Source organism: Seriola dumerili, unplaced genomic scaffold (assembly GCF_002260705.1).
Source record: "Seriola dumerili isolate Sdu_G_001 unplaced genomic scaffold, Sdu_1.0 BDQW01000068.1, whole genome shotgun sequence".
In the NCBI taxonomy this organism is placed as follows: domain Eukaryota; kingdom Metazoa; phylum Chordata; class Actinopteri; order Carangiformes; family Carangidae; genus Seriola; species Seriola dumerili.
This window is the reverse complement of record NW_019174323.1, coordinates 9,128,286-9,148,972: the sequence shown is the minus strand read 5'-3', so window position 1 is coordinate 9,148,972 and position 20,687 is coordinate 9,128,286. Positions and strand designations below refer to the sequence as shown.

The following is a 20,687-nucleotide window of genomic DNA, read 5'->3' as shown; positions in this document are numbered from 1 at the left end:
GAAAGCAAGAACAAAAAAGTGACATTTGTTTTTAGTAGCTGGTGATTCTTCTTATATTAGCCACGAGTTCTCTCCACTTGTGGGTGTATTTTTCTTTAAGTTACAATCTACAGCGTTCTTATGGATTCCTACATGAAATAATCTTTGTTAACATGCACAAAAACACAACAAAAAAACACAAGCAAAGAACACTACAGTGCATTCAAAAGGCACCTGCTCCCCAGACACAGGCATGTATTTTTTTTTTTATTCTACGAAGTTGTACATAGTTGTAGTGGGATGTTGTTAATGCAGCTTCAGTAGCAATGAGTCTCAACAACCCCCCCCACGAGCAGTTCATGAAAACTACATCATATCTGTACCGACTCTATCGAGTATTCTACAATATCACACTGACCTTTTTGTGGGACAGATGAGATACATTCAAGAGGTAACAATTTTATCTCCTACACAAACAACTATTTTTCTCTTCCACATTAATTCACACACTAGACTGTAAAATACAATTCCCAGGTTAAGCAGAGTTCACATTGAAGAGTCGATGATTAAAGGCGATCAGAGAAAACATGCAGTACAGTACATATAGTGGTTTTGTCCCGGTGGAGGGCTCCCTCAGTGTGGGGACTTAAAACAGATCTCATGGGCTCAGAAATGCTTTAAATGTCAAAACGCTCCGGCTGAGTTTCAGCATGAACACATGTTTCTGGACTCACGTTCCCATTTCAATAACATACTTTTCTGTTCCTCAACATGCTATAGGTGCCATTTACCAATCCTCAAACAAGTTACCTTTCCCATTCATGGGTTATTTCACATATAGATTTGACAAATTGCATGAAAATATGCGAAGTTTTGATATTAAATAAAGATGTATGGTAAGAAAAAGCATTTAAATTAATTTCAACAAGCAGCGTTGTAGACCATTGTCACCAACTCATTCAGTATAAATATTCATTTTCATTTATACCGTCAGACACCCGATACCCGTTTTCATTTTATTGCCGTGACAGATGATGAAAGTGAAGCTCTAACATTCACACTGTCTTCACATCATCAATCTGAGATACTGGGTTAGCGGTCCCTCCAATCGTTTCATCAGACTTTCTCTGACCTTTCCAAACACACGCCTTCCTCTTTTTTCATCAGCTGTGTATCATACACCTACATTAAATAGGACGTTAAACCTTTCTGTTTATGATTTAGAATTAAACACATAAGACAAGACCAGAGTCCTGTTGTGTTACTAAGTTATTTTACAATGAAACTGAAAACATCTGTAGCTAAATGCACGGCTTTCTGTGCAGTGAGGCTCCACTATCGGCTTTTAACCCCACTCATGTTTTACTTTGGTAGTTTGGATAAGTTTTAAATTTTCATCCTCAACACGTTCTGCTACCAGAGTTTCTATTCCCAGCCTGCCTGACACTATTTATTTTGACATGCATTTTAGAGCAAAAACCTTAAATGATCGGGGTCTACTTACAGGTAGTTTAAAGTGTGTTTAAACTACATTTTTAGAATATGATTTTGAAAAAGTAAGACAAACGTGCTGGAAAACTGAAGTGAAACATTATTTTAACGGTGAAAAAAAAAGTATAGGTTAACCTGACAGTTAAGGATGACAGTATTTTTTGTTTTCTGAACCTTTCCTGCTGCTCACAGCAGTCTGTATTTAAAAGTAAACAACTCAAAAGGAGAAAAATGTCCTCCTCCTTTTTTTTTAAAAAAGTTTCTTGACAGTACGACAGACAGACGATCTTGTTCTCACTAATAGCTAACTTTCACACACCTGATCTATTGTTCAAATGGATTACATAGTGGACCATGCACTTCCTCTGTCTGACGAATGCCCAACCATTAGAACAAAACTGCTCTCTCAGCACTGGTGCTATAAAAGGCTTTATACATTGTCTAAATTATACAGGGAAAAATTGTGGTAATCCCAAACCTCTGCTGTCCCTGAAAAGCATGACCAAAGAGTTTCTGAGCTCGTTGCATTTGAACGCAAGTGGATGTGATGGCTGGTATTAAATATTTTTAAGTGCTGTGCTATGTAACATTCATTGAAAAGTGAAAATGGTGTTGCGCAAACACAAAGATCAAAGTCACTCTTCATCAAAACGCATGATGAAATGTGTAACTGAATGCACTTAGATGTTAGTGGTTTGAATGCACTTAACTGTAGATGCTCGTGTTTAGGCTTCAACGAAACTTTGAACAGGTACGTTTTGTGTTTGCGAAGTAAATATTTTTGAATAGCTGAACTGCTTTGCTGCTTATTGTTTTGATATCTTAAACCAGTAACTGTGCAGAGTAACTGGCCTTAACTTGTTTGCACGGAGGATTAGATTTTTACAGATATTATTTTGTAAATGAAAATTTGGATATGTACGCATTTAGCAGGGACACTGTATCTCCCAGCAGTCAGCAAATCTTTCATTTAATTTTTCTATGTTATTAAATTTGATGACACCAGAGTGCATGTATTTAAATGCACTGCAAATGAGAGACTTTGCGTTTGTGGCCTATGTACAGGAATTTGTTTTCGAAAGTTCACAAACTACATTTTGTTTTCTACTGTACGATAACAGTGTGCACTGGAGAGAATACTGCAGTTTTACAAACAAGCAGAAAGAGTTAACATAAAAATATCTTTGTCGTTGGTTATGTTTACCATTATTTTCTATGCATATTTTGCTTGTTAACTTGTATAGACGAACGGCAGCTTCTTTTGTTCGGATTGCTGTAAAAGTGATTCTCATTTACTAACCTGCTTCGGTATATTTTCTGATCGTTTAAAATCTTGATCATATTAAAACCTCTTGACGTCACTGGTAAAGTTCACAAAGAGAAGATGATTCCTAGAAGTACCTCTTCAAAGCAACGATACATGTGTTTTATCAGCTGCACAGTTCTAAGACAGGGAGTCATAGACTGGAACAAAAAAGGGAAGACTGGCTTCAAGTCTCTTCCAGCTAACAGCTAACAGTTAGCGGCTTTTACATGAAGGCACTTCCTGGTAAAGCTTTCCACAGAGTAGCACCTGGGATTGTTTAGAAGTAACCAGTAGAAGCCCTTTATTGGAAGGAGCCTGGAGTCTGAGCTGGTCTGAAAGGTGTCTTGGTCACAGAAGTGTGAAACCTAAGATGTACTGCAGGAGTTTGTTCCGATTGGCCTGAGGTAGAAAGGTGCTGCTCAGCTCCAGAGTGGTCACCTTGTTCTCTCTCCTCTCCTTTAGGACCTACAGAAAAATGACAACACAAGAGGAACAACTTAACCCAAGCTGGAGGAAACTGATTTATTAACACTACAGCGCATTTCAATAATTCAACACAATCTTACCCCGAGCTCTTTGAATGTCCTCACTGTGTTCTTAACCAGGTAATGAGTTGCACTTTCACCTGAAAATAAAGATAGGATTACAAAGGATTTAGACATTCTAATATAGATATTCTAGAGCTCATTAATGAATTTATAATTCTGAAAAATGTCACAATGTATTGCTTTATGTAATCTGCAGTTAATTTACAGTTTTGGATCTGAGTCATTTTTGCCATTGGACCTGGGTCTGTCCATATTACAGTCTTGGGTTAGTACATTAGCTCCAGTACTTAATGTGGTTTAATACAAATTCTATTTTAATGATCCAAGCGCATGGTCTAAAGTGCATGGAGGAAGAGCATTTAACGGTCGCAGCGCCACGCACATGGTTCTCTTAATTAATCATGGGAGTGTTTTTCACGTAAAAAGGAATAAATCAGAGTGCTATTTCCCATTCCCTTTAAAAGCCAGGCTCTCTCTCTCTCTTTTGACTGTCCCTGAAAGGTTTATTTACAACCACGGAAAGCAAGCAGGTTAAGAAACCTATATTCTGTATGTCTATGATCTCCTCTGCTGTTTCAGTACCAGCAGGGACCTACACACAACAAACAGCGCAGCTGGAGTTGCATTGGTCAGTGTGTTTATTTGTAAGAACTTAGACTTGGATGATGGATTTCAGGGAATAATTTGCTGCACTTTTTCATGCAGTGTATAGTGCTGTATGTGGGCAAAAATTTCAGTGTTACCATAAGCAGCAACTCCTCTCTCGGTGCGCGTGAGCAGGTATCTGAAGAGCCTCTGGGTGTAGTCGGACTCAGCCATGGGCTGACTGAGACTGTGGACGAAGATCGCTGCCCCACTGTAGGCCTCCAGCACTGGGCTGAGCAGCCGCTGAAGGAAGACAAAGAACTCCTGGTGCTCTGCGGAAACGCTCACCTGATTGACAGAAATCAAACAAACAAACAAACAAACAAAAAAACAGTGAGAAAAAGTCAGTGACTAGATGCTGCCTCGTCAAACACAACTTGAAAAGAGTTCTGGAGGTTGGACAGTGCATGTTTTAATGTGCCATGGTGGCGATTCTGTTACCTTTAATAAAACTGTTTAAAATAAATCATTTAAATTAGACCTTCAGGTAGCGATCTCTCTGTTCCTCTCCAAAGTCACTGTCCTCATCCTCCTCATCACTTCTCCAGGACAGGGGCTCAGGGAACTTTTTGGGCCAAGGTTCGTCTGTGGGGCTGGGACTCAGTTCCTCTTGGTCCTCCTGACACACACACAAACAAACAAATTAGACCATCTGTGCAATGGAAAAGTCCCATAAGCAATTATAGTTAAGAGCACTTCCCAAGATGTTCACCGTGACTCAGCTTCCAACATTAGTCACAGCGGTTCCTGACATTTTTATCCACCAGCAGTGAGGTTGGTGTGTAAACTGACCTCTGCTACGTAGAGAACTCCATACTGGATCAGCCGGGTCACTGCATCATGGAAAACCTGGTAAATAGTCTGGCAAGGCTGTGGGGATGGAGAGGAAGTGAGACAGGGAAACATGGAAGGAAACATTTGGATTTGTTACGTGTTAAAATCTCCGTCAGCAACAACAGCAACAACCAACATTTAGTCAAATCTAAGAGTCTCAAAGCAAATATCAACAGTAATACCGCTGGACTGAAGCTGCCAATAGGTTATCAATAACTTTAATTCAGACCATTTTCAGAGAAGAAATAAATACAAGGATTCAATGTCCTCCTATTTGAAAAAAAAAATCTGGCATTAAGTGGTACCCTGGCATTGGATTATTAACGTAAAGACCATTAAGAGTAAGCTTTTTAAGAGTAGAGTTTTAGAGTAAAGTTCTTGTTTTTCCTCTAAATATTTTCATTACATGATTGACTCATTATGTACAATTAACATAGTCTACAAAAATGGGAACAAAAGGTGGGACTTACAGGTGCCACCGCCACCTCATTGGTAAGGAAATGGGAGAGCCCGGCAGCTTTGCGGATGAGTCTTTCCTGACTGAGAAGGAGGCTACTGGGAACATCAGACTGGTGATTGGTCTCTGATTCCACGACCAGCTCTCGCTGCAGTGACAGGATGCTGCAGGCTGGAGACAAATGATGGCAGCAATTTAGTGCAGAACTGTGACGTCTTGGAATAGGGGAGCCTGATGGTATCAATGAACTTTCTAATCACTAGTCTAATCACAACCAGTTATCTGACCATCAACTCTACACCTACATATTTCTTTCAAAAACATTAAAGCCTTTCTTTCTAGGTAGGGGTAGAGGATTTTTCTTTGGAAGAGCAGGCGTTACGACACTTGATGACAAAGATCAGTGATACACGAGGGTGAACACAGAACAAGAACTAACAACTTGCTGGCTCAACATACCAATGATTGCATCAGAAATGAAGACATGGAAAAGGCCATTGCTGTAGAAGTTGAGCTCGAATAGCGCTGGTACAGTTTGGCTGGGAGCGATAGTGAACTCGCCATTGCGATTTGCACTGCTGGTCACGTTGACACAGTTTCCCAGGAGGTGGAGGGCACGCATGACCACATCCTCTGAGTTCCCCGAAAAGCCCAGGTCAAAGTCCCGTGAGAGGATCTCCTCCTTCATGTTGAAGAAGTCTTCCACCAGCTTTGACAGCACCACCCCCTGGAGCAAAGAGGAGGAACAACACAAGCTCAAAAAATTAAAAAAAAAAATAAAAGAAATGTGGATCATGTCCAGAAACTGGCGACTCCATAAACTAATCAAAGCCAAGATTCAGGACAACAAAATTCTTGGCTCAAGTTTGTTATATGTGGCACTTGCCAATTCCTAAGGACAGAAAAGACAATTTCAGCTAATTGTTTTCCACTGTCACCCACTTACATCAGTGTGCCTGCAGAGGGCAGAGGCCCACCACTAATGTACAGAGATGACGAGAGTGGATGCAGGAAGAGCAAGCTCTCTAATGGAGAAAGACACTCATCACTACCATGCAGGTGTATGTGACATTTGGATCACCTTGGTGTAAGGAAGGAAAGCATGAAGAGCATGAGGTGGGTAAATGGGGGGAAAAAAAGAGAAACACAAACAGGAGAAGAAATCTGGGGAACAGATGTGGGAAAACCCAAAAGAAAAAGGGAATGTAGAGAGTGTGGTGGAAGTGGTGGCGGGACTGTCATGCAGTTCGAGGAGATAGAGGGGAAATGAAAGACGGCCAGACTTACCTGTCTGTGTCTGTACAGCAGCAGACAGGCCACAATGTGGGTAGACATGATCGCTGATGACTTATTAGCCGCTGTGAGGTAGATACAAAGATGGCATCATGAGCAACGATAATAATATCAAAGCAAGTTTGCAGCTGATTAGTCTTAACTATGTTGGAAAGTAATGCCATGCAGCTGGAAGGCAGATAGTAGAGCTCAAACCTCAGACAGAGATGAATACATGTAACTCTTCACCTTTTAAAAATGGCAGTATCTGTACCTATTTAATTTTTATTTCCAAGACGATAATATGATAACTATGCCAGACATCAACAATGATTTAAAAGTTCTCAAATTGTATTTACTTGGCATCTTACTGACTGAAAAACTAAATGATATAAAAGTGTACAATAAACCAGTGTCTTAGGTACAACTGGGGAGTTTCTTTCCAGAAACACAGGGTTAAAAAGATCCAAAAGGGTTGATTACATAGATACAATATTCGTGGGGCAGTGAAAAGAATATAATGCGCGTGCATGTGTCCGTGGACATCGGTTAAAATCGGTCATCTTAAGCGTAGTTCAGGTTCAAGGGAGTAAAACATTTGTGAGCACTGGTACTGCATTCCTCCCTCTTCTGCTTCTCTATCCTCCCCTTCTTCCTATTGGCTAAAAACAACATGCCATCCAGCTGGAGACTCTGTGATTGGTGGAGCATTTAAAGAAAAAAAAAAAAAAGCAGCTGAATGAGCTGGGGAGAACCGGTTTGTGTAGTGCCACCCTGGGGCAAAACGCCTTGAGTGATGTGAGGCGGATGGACTGATGCAGTGCTGCGTTGGATTTCAATTAAAGAGGCAGTGTGATGGATGGCATTTCGTGAGAGCTGCCTTTTCTCCACTAAGCAGGTGCACCTTTAACACAAGATGAAAGGAGAGCCCTGTGCTTACAAAAGATAAAAGGAGTGCCTCATAGAGCAGAAACCATGTGCTCTGACATTTTCTTGAGTGAGATGTGATTTTTTACTTTTAAATGAATGTGGCATCCTGGTGGGTTTGTGATTGCTCATGACCTCTGATCACACAGAAACATTACAGACAATACGTTTCCTGTTAACAAGTAGTAAAATCACTAGGTGTGTGATTGTGAATTTCTTACTGAAGAGGACGTGCTTGGCCAGGTTGTTAATGAGTTGTCGCCTGAAGATGTCATCAGGCAGCTCTCTGTTCATCTGCTCCTCCTGCCCCTCAAACAGCTGAGCATCAGGCCTGAAAGAATAACAGTAACAACTAAGCATGTAAACACACAGTTGGACAATTGTTTCATTATGTCGGCTTGATATAGTATGAAGATTTAAAAAAGTGGTTATGATGTCACAACAAACACCAGCTCATTTCACTAACGGTTTCCTTTTCTTGTTCTTGTTTAACAGAGGCTTGTAATAAGTAGCATATGATGCTGAAGGATTTGAAATTGAAAACCATCATAACCTCTATGACAATTAAAAACCAAGTATACATGTTGTTACATTACTTAAATAATAGTTTACACTCAAAAAAAATTGCATAACTGTATCTAACTGCATCAAAAAGGCATTACCCTGTCCTGTACACTACTTTCCTGCACCACAGCTGCAAAAAACTGCAAACCCTTGTGTTTTAAATAAACACTAGTCTGAACTGAATTAAGCTGATACCTATTAATTAATAATCGACATTTGGTAAAATGTTAATTATTAATTAATAATTTACCATTACCCTCTGTGGGGCTGTTTCTGCTCACTTTCAGTCTCTTTTATTTCTGGACATATGTCATATATTTTCATGACAGGACAGAGTGTTACTGGAAGTGCTGTAGAGAACATTTAATGAAATAGTGTTTGAGCAGCCAGGATGGAAAGCTTCTGTCCTTGTGGATGTACTAATCAACAGTATCAGTTTTATTATAAGGGGACAGCACTGAACTGAAATGACCCCCGCCAATGAACTCAAGTGGTGTGCTCAGATGTCAGATAACCCTGACCATGCTGTGAATTAGCAGGAGGGAGAAGTCAAGTGTGGACACGAGGGTTCATAATGTTACAGGTGCATGTGCACTGGGAGGACGAAGATCTCAGTCATTTTTAGGGTGGGGAGTGTGTGTGTTTGCACTTACTGTGCAGAAATAATGGTGGGCATCAAGGTGTGTTCGAGGGACTCTGGTGGTGGAATATGGCGGCTTCTCTGAGTGCCCAGATATTCCTGTATTAAATACACAAATGGTTCATTACAAATACAAACTAAGAGTAGTAAACACAGCAATAAGTAGTAGTAGCACTTTTATTGGTATGAACGCTGACTTGGATCTGAGATCAATCACCTTCAGGGAGAAGGGCTGGTTGAAGTCAACTCGGACACAGCCATAGTTCTTCCTCAGCATCCTGAACACTCCACATGCTATTCCCCACAAACTCTCATTCTTCTTGGGCTTGCCCTGTAAGGATCGAGAAGTTTCATTACTTTATATGAATTACTTTCATTAATGACTTAACATTATCAAAATACGCCACAAATTCAAAAGCCAAACAAAATTAAATTCCATCGTGTGTATGTGTGATTTTTTTTTAATGACAAAGTAAAAGTGCACACAAACAACAGACACCATCCAAGCACTTACCAACTGCTCACTGTTGTAGTTGCCCTCAATAATGCGGTCGTAGGAGATGCCAACTGGCACCACCAGGACATCTGCGATGGACCCAGTGCACAGTGTGTCTACCACGATGGACAACATGCCTGCGCGTGCTGTAGACGGCTTACCGCTGCGGGAGCGTGTACCCTCCAGGTAGACCTCCAAAAATTGCTGCTGACGCAACAACTCCTCTGTGTACTGAAGGACAGAGAGAAATGTCCGAGTGAGAAAGGTGGAATAAAGGTGAAAGAAACAAGGTCGCACTACATCTTAGAAGTGAGACAAATGTGCAAACACTTTGTCTAAAGGTCATAACACTTTTGGCAAAAATCCAATTTTCAGTATATTTTTGACATTAAAGCACAACATCGACTCTATTACAAGGTGGAAGTCAAGCAAAGTAAAGGCTGCGCAGCAGCTGTATATGCAGCCTGAATACAAGTTAAAAACAATTGGTGGTCACCAACAGTTTGACCCCATCACATTGCAAGGAACTGGGCACGTGCCAAAGAAGACGTGGTGTGCAATGGTGTCCTCCTGAGAACAGTATGTACACAGCTGTCTCTTGCTATGTAGACACTTTTGAGAAGAGGCGCTTTGTCCTGAAATAGCTTCTAGGCTGCGGCATTTAGAGTAAGCTGTGAAGAGGATAGACATCCAGACATTTAGGTTCGGCTTTCACGAGTGCAACCAGAGTTAGAACTGCACAGTCCGTTTTTTTCACTGCTTGTACTTCTGTCTGTGGAGGAGTTTGGCTAATTACATTTCTGTGAGCGACAGAGGAATGCCGGATTGAAATCTTATCTTCTATCAAAGGAAAGTACTGCTTGGTCCACTTTTCACAACTGCAGCAAATTTTTTATACTCTGTTTGGTGGGATGTGTGATAAACTAGTGGGTGCAGTGAGTACAAGTACAAGGGGATAAATATGCATGTATGCATGTATGTAGGTCATCATTTCAGCAGCTCGTGTCTTCAGCTGATAACACCTATCTTACAGGAAAAACACAAACTTATCTTAGAGGGACAATACACAGTCTGTGTTGCGTTCATTATTCTCAACTCTCCCACAAACTCCAGCCATTCTTAATTCTGATAGACTGGTATAATTAAGTAGATCCATTAAGTTGCCTAGTTATTTGTACAAAGCATGCTTAGAGTCTTCATGCTACAAGCAGCTTACGATGAGCAAGCATTAATATTAACATTAATAGTAATTCTCATTAGTTCTACTTCAGGTTTTCTCATTAGCAGAAACTTGTTAAGCCACATTATCCAAATACAAGAGCTGAACAAAAGGTACAAATTCCAGTTTTAATCAGCCTCTTCTTTCTCATGCAGCCTACTCATAAAGCTTTTGCACCAGTGCCTTTCTCGAGTTGCAGAATGCACACATCAGGATGGAAATACATTTAAACCAGGGTCACAGTTGGAAAGGCTTCAATGGTGGGCAAAAACTATGTTCACTGCATGTTAGGTGGTTGTATTGACGCTGCTTTAAAAAACGAAACAAAACTCTTTTGGACAATTCAAAGGTAAAACAAATGTTTACTAAAACGGACATAAATATCAGCATCTACTGCTCATCATGTGATATTGTATACCAATAATTCAGTTACTGACAATGCACCCAAGCGGGTTAGGTTTAGTTTGATGAAGAAAGTAAAATTGACAGCATCGGTACAGTGAAGAGGAGCAGCATATTTCAGCCAAATACCATTTTAGTTTTACAGCAAACATTACAGGATTGTGGTGATTTCGTGATGCATAACTTTTGCTGTAATGTGCGAACGCGAGCCAAGTGTGGAAAGCCTATAAATGAACACCAGAAAGAGAAAAAAAATTGCCCAGCTAACATTGTATAACAAGAGCTTTTAACTCTGCCTGTCCATCACTCAGGAATGAAAAGAGCAAAGAGGAGAAAAGCATGAAGACAACCTGCAATTACATAATGACACATTATAAAAAAAAAACAAACAAACCCAAACCCACAGGCATTAACTGAAATCATCAGTATTATGTAAACCAGCCTTTACTGTAGAAGATAAATAGACTCATGGGACTTACTGCATGTAAGAGTGATCTGTACAAAACATCTTTCTTCCCATCTCCTGTCTCCTCCATTTTCCGTCGTATGAAGAATCCTCCCAGTTTACGGATCAGAGTGCTGGGGTGGGGAAAAAAAAAAGAAGTTTGTATCTAAACATTTTCTGCTGTTACTCATAGATTTCTACAATTTTTAGTGCAGAATTTTTCAGGTTTGTATCTCTATAACATTCTTTTTCAATTAGTTTTTAAAAACACTTTCTTCATTTCCCTAATTTTTCCTTTCCTGTATCCTGTTACCGTTTGACACCTTCACTGCCCTTAGCAGGAATTTCATCCTTTCTTAATCCAGAAGCATGAGGTTTGTAATTTTGTAATTCTTTTGGTTTAAATAAAGATGGATCAGGTTAATACTCTTGGGGCCTTTATCGCGAGTACCTATGTACTATAAAAGATCACTATGATTGGAGACAGGTTAGAATAAAACTGGTTTACAACCTGTTGTCAGGACAGCTGCCTGGTTATTTAAATTCCCTCAATGTAAAATCACTGCTTTAGTTAAGCTGACATTCCTCATTGGTCTATTTCCAGGGAATTCCCTTTCTTCTGATATCAAACTCATTGTTGTCTTTTCACCTACAGAGAACAGAAGGACGCTTTATTTCTAGATCAAACTTGACATGAGGCTTCATGAGGCTTTTACCTGAGGATAGGGATGCTTAGGTTGTTTCCAGCAGCGATGTGTGGGGCTTTGATGTTGTGACAGAACAGGATCAAGGTGATGAGCAGGTAGTCAATGTGGGATTTGTGAACAGGGAGGAAGACCATGGGCACATTTTGCTGTAAGGACAAGATAAAGATGATTTTTTTTAAATAAACACAGGCAATCACTCAATGCAGACAAAACCTATCCAGACAATGGATATGTCAGAACAAAACCTTGTCTTCTAATTCTGCACGAATGATAATAATAAGTAGGACTGCATACATATAACAAAAAAGCCCTGTTATATATGTATGTATAAAATATATTTGTGGTGTGCCTGTCAGACATTGTGTTTAGCTGTCAAAACTATACAACTATGTACATGGAAAACATACACATACACATATACATTTTGTGGAGTAGATCATGTTGTGGCAGCTCAATCCTATTTCTGTGTGTGTGCTTGTTACTAACCTCTGTAGCAGCTTTCTTGACCATTTCCAGCTGACCTTTATGGATCTGGATGCTCCAGAAGAAACCATTAAAGAGCCTGAGGAGGACCCATCCTGTCATCCTGAACAAAAAGAAAAGTGAAGATACAGAGGAAAAAAAAAAAATCTGCAATTGTTGCCGTGGTCCAATTTAGTGTAAGGTAACATTCTGCAGTACAGCACATGTGACAACAGTACAATGAAAGAGTGTTTTCTGTGGTTTCCTCTAGAGGGTGGGGTAAAGGTGTTGCAATATTCCTTTAAGTCTGGTATTATCAATCAATAACTATAAAGCAAATGAGATAAGATTTCTGCTGTTCATATACCTGATAAAGGCTGGTGAAATGTTGGCCACCATCTCCTGGAGGAAGGCCCTGGCTTTCTGCTTCACTTTACTGACAGCTTTGTGCTCCTGGCCAGACTGGCTGGCTGCAGCATCCAAATCTGTGGCTACCTTCACAATAGCCGTCTCCACTCTGCAATCAACCAATGCAATTCGCAAACATGAGGCTGCATCTTTTAGCCGACAAACCCCATCATTCAGAACACATGAATGCCAATATCGCTTATCAGAATTTGACTCAATCCAGTCTACTTTTGTACACTTCATCCCCAACTGTAATTACTGAAGTGTTTTCACTTTCTTTATTTTCTTAATAACACTGACATTGCCAAAGACAAGGGATTTATTCCTACAAGGGCTATCACATTGTCTTGTTGTAGTATAACATGATCTTTCCAGTAAATATCTCATGTTACATCGACTCCTACCTGCCATTGTTGAGCACATTGTCCACCACGTTCCGGGCGAACATGTCCTTGTTGACGTCTCTCTCCATTACAAACAGCACATAACTCAGCCTGCGTGCCAACCAGCCCCGCTGTCTGCATGCGCACACACAGACACATGTACCAATGAATATGAAGGAAAATATGACACATACTGTGTGTGAACATATATTAATACATGCAGTTAAATGATTTGTATAGAATATCATTTAGAAGCTGTGAACACACCTCACTGTCTGTCTCACTCACACACACTTAAAACAACAGGTATAATTTAACTCAATTAAAGAAATGACTGTCAGCTATGTTTGGTTTCACAGATTTCCTGGTAATTTAGCAGGAACCAGAGAGCAGCCCCGGCTGACATATCCATTACCTCGAGCTTTCACAACAATGACAATGGCTATGTTAAGGTCAGGTATCACAAAACTGATTGTACTAGACAAAACTAACAATACTAACTTATCCATATTGACTACAGCCCATGTTGGCTCCGGGATGTCTCCATTTACATGCTTATCAGTGCAGAGTAAAAACTAGATGTTAACTTATTTCAGCTGCAATTTGGTGCATGATGACAACTGCACCTTCATTAAGGTACTTGTCATGGACTGAGAAAGAGCAAGATGTCTGGATTAACATCAAGCTCATGTTTATATTGTTTGGGGCTGAGGCATCGAGATGTGTTTTCGAGTTTTGCCTGCTAAGGTCAGTCACTGGATGCATGTGTCCAGTGTCCACTGAAACACTTTAAATAATTCATCTGTCTTTCCAATGTTTCACAGATCAGTTTTCTTGACATATTATACACAGGTTGTTAGGAAGGCCAGCACCTGTCTGTAATGTATTGACTATACTATACAGGAGGAGTTTCAGCTCTTGCTCGTGTTGCAAGGCACAAAGGGAAATTAAAAGGTCATCAGATGCCAAAGCAACATGCGAAAGCTGGACTGCTCTGGGTAAAATACCATTGGAAGGAAGTGATACTGTAGCAGCAGATTTTGCTTTGGTTACCTGGTGTGGGTCTCATTGATGTAGATGACGTTTCGTAATCCCAGAGATGGAATACTGGGGTTGAACAGCCTCTCCTGCAACAAAACCAAAAATGATTACTAACAAGAAGAAAGAGATTAGAATCAACAACATAACTTGAACCCAGAGCCTTAGACACACTGACGGGTTTACTAATTTAAGCGATTAACATACTGAATACTAGGGTTAGGGTAATTTGTCTTTGACAAGTACTTAGCTCATTACAGAGCTTAACAACCTGAGGCCACCAATGTGACATCTTGGGAAGTTCCACAAAGTCAGTCTGCTCTGATTTTGCTTTGCTTTACTGCTTGTTATATTGTTATACAGTAATTCTTGTACTCATGCCAGAAGAATTAGTGCGTGCATTTCAATTTCATTGGCTTGGCACATTCAAATGTATTAACCATTTTGTTTTTACCATTGCAGCAGGAAAACTCACTACTCTGTAACTTTAAGTAGTGCTTTGCAAGTTTTTTAAAGAAATATGTTAAATATGTTAAATAGGTTTAAAAATACCTGTTGTCTGTGGGCTGTTGCTACCAATTTGAATGCCCCAGGAAAGTGTTTATAGCATCTTTTAGACAAATACCAAGCAGGATTTTCAGTCTGATCATGTAAATATTGTGAAAACTAGCAAACTGTTGCAAATCTTGCAAACTGTGATACTAAGCTTGCTTGAGCTTGGAATAAGAATGCACTTTAGAATTACACTTGAATATATAGAAGATGTGAAAGTCGTTTCTCCAAAATACATTTAAATGTTCAGTGGACTTCAGCCATTGAATAACAATAAATTGTTAATGGCAGATGCAGTCTACTGCGTATTGATCTCCTTTTTCTTGACGATAAACATTCACACTGGAAAAAGAACAATAAACTGGACCTGACTACAGTCCAGCAAATGAACTCATGGAGTTAATTAGCTGTGGTGTAACATTACCCAGCTCTGTGGTGTGCAGGAGTGACAGCAGCGGCCCACAAAGGGCCTCTTTCTGTTCAGCAGGCCCTCCTTCCACGTGCTGGTAACACAGCGCAGGACTGAGGGGCTGGTGCTGCGGTCCTTGAAACAAAGCCACACACAACAATCATTGAAGGTAAAGGACTAACACACCACACATCAAAGGGCCTGTTCTATATATGCATATGCAATGCTAAGACAAGATTAAATGGCTATGATCTGACAAGACGTGCAACGCTGATCCTATAATGGCATTAAGGAGATGAATAGATCTGGGTCTGTAGCTTACCGAGTCATCATTGGGATGCTTCCAGCGGTTACACCACTGTTCTCCATTGTTGACCTGCAGCAACAAGCCATCTGACAGCTCCATATTCTCTGCTGTCCTTTGCTCTCCCTCCAGATCACACACCACTAGCTGGTAAGCTGTCAAGACACAGGGATATTATCAGGTTTAATTTGAAATAATTTCAATATAGCCACCATTCCAGGCAATCTGCAAGTTTTCGTATTCTAAGCGCGAGTACTGTCATCAGATAACGTCTCAATTCACTTATTGTGTTGCACCACATGTCAGTCAGATCATACTTCACATTGACCACATGAGCATCTTAATGAGAAACTACAGACAAACCATGGGTAGATTACAGCAGGCTGAAAGTGAAATAAGGATGTCCAACTCCTAGTGTACTTACTGGCAATATTAGAGCACCTCATGATTTTAAACTCAAAGGTTTAATGATTTTTTTTTTATATTTATAAATGAACTACACCTCCTGTCAGTCTTACCCATGTGTGCTGTCAAAACCTCATGCACGATTAAGTTGTTGAATGGTAACAGAATAATCACCACTGCAGAGTAGTAGATGAAGCTCTCCAAAAGCTGCAACATCAGCTACCAAATGTCACCTGCCTCATTTTACCATAAAACCAAATATAGAAATGTGGGCCCCACCCACATGATGCATCACCCTGCTAGTATGAAGTAGTTAACTGAACACCTGTTTGCTCCTGTTAGGCCAGATTTTCCATTTACTTGTCAGGGTTACTTTGTTTTGCTCATCCCAGATACTCTGGGTACAATTTATTGGCTGGTCTACTGTGGTTCCAATAACTGACAACAATCCATTACACACCCAAACATCTGACGTGGAACAGCCTTTGTGAAAAACCAGGTGACAGGTGGCAATCTTACATAAAGATGAAACTATTATGTAACTGAAATGGCGGGATTTATTTAAATTGGTTTTTACCTTTTGCCTCACCCTAAGCACATTTCACTTGTTTAAGTCTTTGTCTTGTTTTGGTAGCACTTCTGCTTGTGAGCTATTTTAAATAAGAGGATGCTACACTCCACAAGAGGGGCAAAGACTTCCTCATTTTAACAAACACCAAAACATCTTCAAACACCTGACTTCCATACATGTCAACTTTAATCTCACACTCAAACAAACTTTGTCAAACTAAATTGTTTCTTCCATCCATCCATTTTCTACCGCTTATCCTCTAGTAGGGTCGCGGGCATCCTTTCGGGCGAGAGGCGGGGTACACCCTGGACAGATCGCCAGTCTATCGCAGGGCACACAGAGACAAACAACCATTCACTCTCACATTCATACCTATGGTCAATTTGGAGTGACCAATTAGCCTAGTCCCTAAATTGTTTCTTATTAAAGATAAATATTAATAAAGTGGTGTTCAATAATTTTGCCACAAAAACAAAAATAAAAAAATATTTTTTTTCAAAAGAAGCTGTAGTTCCATTACACTTACAGGTTACTTTTAGACAGTTTTCCTGTGAGTAAACAGTACTGGATGAGTTTAACTTCAGCTGATACTCTAAATTCAAAATGTCAAAAACACACCCCATCAAGTGGTGCAGCTCTGTCATACATCAGATAAGGGAACCTGGACCACTACACAGAGGAGGTTTGGGGTGAGTTACTATAGCACTATAAGGTTAGTTAACTATTACATGGATTCCATTATTCTAAACCAAAAATTATCTGCATTTAAACTGTGTACACTAAACATAAATATGCTATCACACCTTTGTGCTATGTGGTGCACAGCTAGTGTACAATCTTTAAATGGCTTCAGAAAGTTGATGATAGGATTATTTACCCAGATCAGGGCTGGGGTATTTTGACATTAGCTTTAGACTTTAGACTATATTGATGTATTTATTTTTGTTTTAGTTTATGTTGCATAATTGATTTATTTGACTGATGTTTTGTGATGATTTTCTGAGGATGAAAAATACAATTTCAGGTCATTATGTGACCTGAGATGACCACATAAACATCACACACATCACAGTATGTAGGTTATTGTCTTGCAAACCCTTTGTTACACTCGAGGTGTGTAGCACCTGGGCCCCAAATACCTACAAAGACAATAAAAAAACTCATTGCCGCGGTCTGCCTTTGGTTTCCCTGTTGTTTTCTGTCAAACTATAAACAGGTTACTGATCTGGTCTGACACACTGGACTTGGTTTGTTTGGTCCCCCATTCTAAATATTTCAGTGCTTTTGTAAAGATACTTATCTGAAGCCCTGTGCAGGAATGGCAACAGACCATAACCAACATATCCATCTTTGGATAATGTTAGGCTTTCCCTTCTACCAACATGTTAACTGTACTATGCACCAGTGAACTGTTTTCCTGACACATCACTATATCACTCAAGTCAAACATATATCCTGCACAGATTGCACAAATAATAGATCACAATAATATATGAATAAGTCAGATAGCATATTAAGGTTTTCCAAAAATCCGGATAAGGCCATATCTGGAGGTTCCTACGCAGGTCAAGAAGCTTACATGCACAGACACCTAATCAAGAGGCTGTTTTGTGCAGACTTGTCTGAATTGTTAACTGAAGCAATAATTCAAGTTTGAAAGCAAAAACACTCAAACTGCAAAGAGAACATGTTTGAAGTGAAAGTGAATATCACATATTCAGATTCCAAAGTGCTTAATACGGGTTTAAAGAAACTACTGGAAACAATAATTCACAAGTTTCATGATGAACATTTTGTTGTAATAAGGAAATGAAGCTACTGCTATACCAAACTATTTGCACATTAACAATAAATTGCAAATTGCATGTAGAGTCCAGTGGCCTACAGAGACATGTAAAAAGTGCAAAGAGAGTGCAAAGGTAATTAACAGAAAACAATGCAGCCAGTGGCCTTCATTAGTTTGGAAATGGGTTAGTGAGTCATTCTATGAATGAAGGCTCTCACACCAAACATTGTACAGCATGTGCATCAGTTAAGGGACAATGCAGCCCCATCTTTCTATGAATAATAAGCCCAAAGGAGACAGCTGATGTACACTGCTCTTGGCAAAAATGTTCCTGCCTAACTGGTGTCCAGCAGTGAATGAATGCACTTTGCACTGTTGTCTTCTTGTTGTGTTGTGATGGTAGTAGGTGATATGCACACTGATGAGGGAAATTGGGTTTTCAAAAGGGTGAATGACCGAGAGTACTCCACTTGATGGGGTGACTTTGTTGGAAGGAAAACAAAGAAGTTGAAGAATGAAGAACTGTGAGGATTAGGTAACAGGTGAAGGTAACCTTAATAGAACATAACTTTTCCATGCAAGTAAATATACTGGCTATTCTAGAGTAATACTATTATGACTATAATGTAATTTTTCTAGTCTTCACGTGACAAAAATGACTTATGTGATATCCATCTTAGCATCCAAATCATATCCAATCATAAGATTGTGTCAACATGATCAAGTTTAGAGCTTTTTAGGAGTGCACCAATAATGCTTTTGAAGCACATACCAATATCCAGTATTTATCCACCTACATCAGCTAATGCAGGCTTGAATCTTCTTTGCAGACAGGCACATATTAAGGAAACAATGGCTTTCCTTATGTTTTAGATTTCTTTTTTTTATTCTTACTAACTTTACAATCAAGAGACGCCTACCAAGAAAATATCACAAATATGGCACAATCTGCTAATTATCAAATTAAAGTGGACAAATACACGTTTTCAGTTTTTAAAGCTATTATCAAGGGAGACAGTCATCTCCAAAACAATCCGATTTTATTTTCCCTTTAGACCAGAGAAACACCCCTATTCATGCACACTGTACACGACTACGTTAATCCGTCTCACACGCTGTAAGCATAGGCTGCAAGCTGTCTGCAATAAGCAGGTCAAACAGGAGAAGTCTCTGTGTGACAGATGGGTCGTGCAAATAACTAGCAGTGCAGACAACAATGGCACAGTCCAGGCAGAATGATGTCTGGCTTTGTAACACAGTACACAGCGACGTCGTGTACGGATGAAGCTGCCATATCCACATAAAATCTGGTTAGATGGCTTTCGTGATAAGTTACTAAACCATGCTTTGTACAGTTTCTATCACTGCTTCTCTCTGCACATTGCATGGAATGCTGCCGAGCACGAATCACGATGGAGTCCATTTAACCTGACGTTAGATACGTTAATGAGTAAGCGCTTACCGTTAATTTAATTTGTATCAATGGAGCAGGGATGGCTAAGTCAAGGTTAGATGTAAGGTCCCATTCAATCAAGGGTCCTCTTGAACTCAATGTCAATGTAAAGTTAACCGGCTAACGTCATATTAGAGCATTAAAATAAGCCTAATGTGATTTGTCTATTACCAGTCATAAATGTGACCACGACGTCGTGTAGCTAATGTTACAATACAGTTATTGTTTCCATGACAATAAACGCATGGCGTTAGGAACAGTTACTTGTACATTGGCGAGGTAGCTAGCACTAGCTCGCTAGCGAGGCTCTCGAGAGCGAAATCTCACTTACCTTGAATATTGTGTTACGCTGACTCATATCTCAAAAATAAACTCGTCGACTAAATTGCAATCAGCTGTGAAAGGCTTCAACGCCCTTGAGTCTTCACACACTATCTACTCTCTCCTCCGAAGACCTCACGGCACAGCTCTGACAGACAGCGATGTGTGACAAGAGGAAGGAGCGTTGTTGTTTTGGGACAGCGGCCAAGTGCCAACGACGTAGTTCAGCCAGCAGCCAGAGGAGGGCAGCGTTCTGCAACTTGTTTTTACCTCATTCACATCAGCTGCAACTGGCTGGGAATAATGTTTCTGTCTGGAACTGTTGGATTAAACATTTTTATTATTTGGTGACATAAAACATACATGTGTGTTTCAATGTTATGTTGTAGCGCCTTTTAAAAATGCGCTTTTATTTGGAAGGGCTGTTATATTTTGGTTTTGCCACAAGAACTGAACCAAAAGGTTTTAAAACCCAGTTTCAACAATCTCTTGACAAAAACTGAAACAAAGGGACAATAAATAAATAAATAAATAAAACCCAGGTATTAACCCAAAAAGCGAATGTTTTAAAAATTGGAAGCATTGATCTAGTGCGTCCTCCCGTGGTCAGATATTAACATACATTTTATTGGACTGTACCACTATATTGGGGGGGCGGGGTGT

At 39.9% G+C, this 20,687-nt stretch overlaps 1 protein-coding gene across 1 annotated transcript; it reads right to left on the bottom strand.

The window, feature by feature from the left end:
• Positions 1–197: 197 nt before the first annotated feature.
• On the bottom strand, positions 198–20,204 carry gpam (glycerol-3-phosphate acyltransferase, mitochondrial). The gene is made up of 21 exons (XM_022742843.1): positions 20,035–20,204; positions 15,507–15,643; positions 15,200–15,319; positions 14,239–14,312; positions 13,207–13,320; positions 12,762–12,911; positions 12,419–12,518; positions 11,942–12,078; positions 11,260–11,359; positions 9,178–9,390; positions 8,881–8,994; positions 8,677–8,762; positions 7,681–7,790; positions 6,548–6,618; positions 5,720–5,987; positions 5,274–5,431; positions 4,762–4,839; positions 4,451–4,588; positions 4,068–4,257; positions 3,343–3,401; positions 198–3,241 (listed from the first exon to the last, which is right to left on the bottom strand). The coding sequence occupies exons 2-21, from the start codon at positions 15,588–15,590 to the stop codon at positions 3,125–3,127; spliced, it is 2,481 nt and encodes an 826-aa protein (XP_022598564.1). The 5' UTR covers positions 15,591–15,643; positions 20,035–20,204; the 3' UTR covers positions 198–3,124.
• Between the last annotated feature and the right edge of the window lie 483 nt (positions 20,205–20,687).

Bases quoted from the DNA above. Each gene is read 5' to 3' on its own strand.
- gpam (XM_022742843.1), bottom strand. From the start codon at position 15,590: ATGGAGCTGTCAGATGGCTTGTTGCTGCAGGTCAACAATGGAGAACAG. The intron at 8,763-8,880 runs GTGATTGATCTC...TATTTAATACAG, and splicing joins ACCAGCCCTTCTCCCTGAAG to GAATATCTGGGCACTCAGAG. The intron at 5,432-5,719 runs GTATGTTGAGCC...ATTTGTCTCCAG, and splicing joins CATTTCTGATGCAATCATTG to CCTGCAGCATCCTGTCACTG.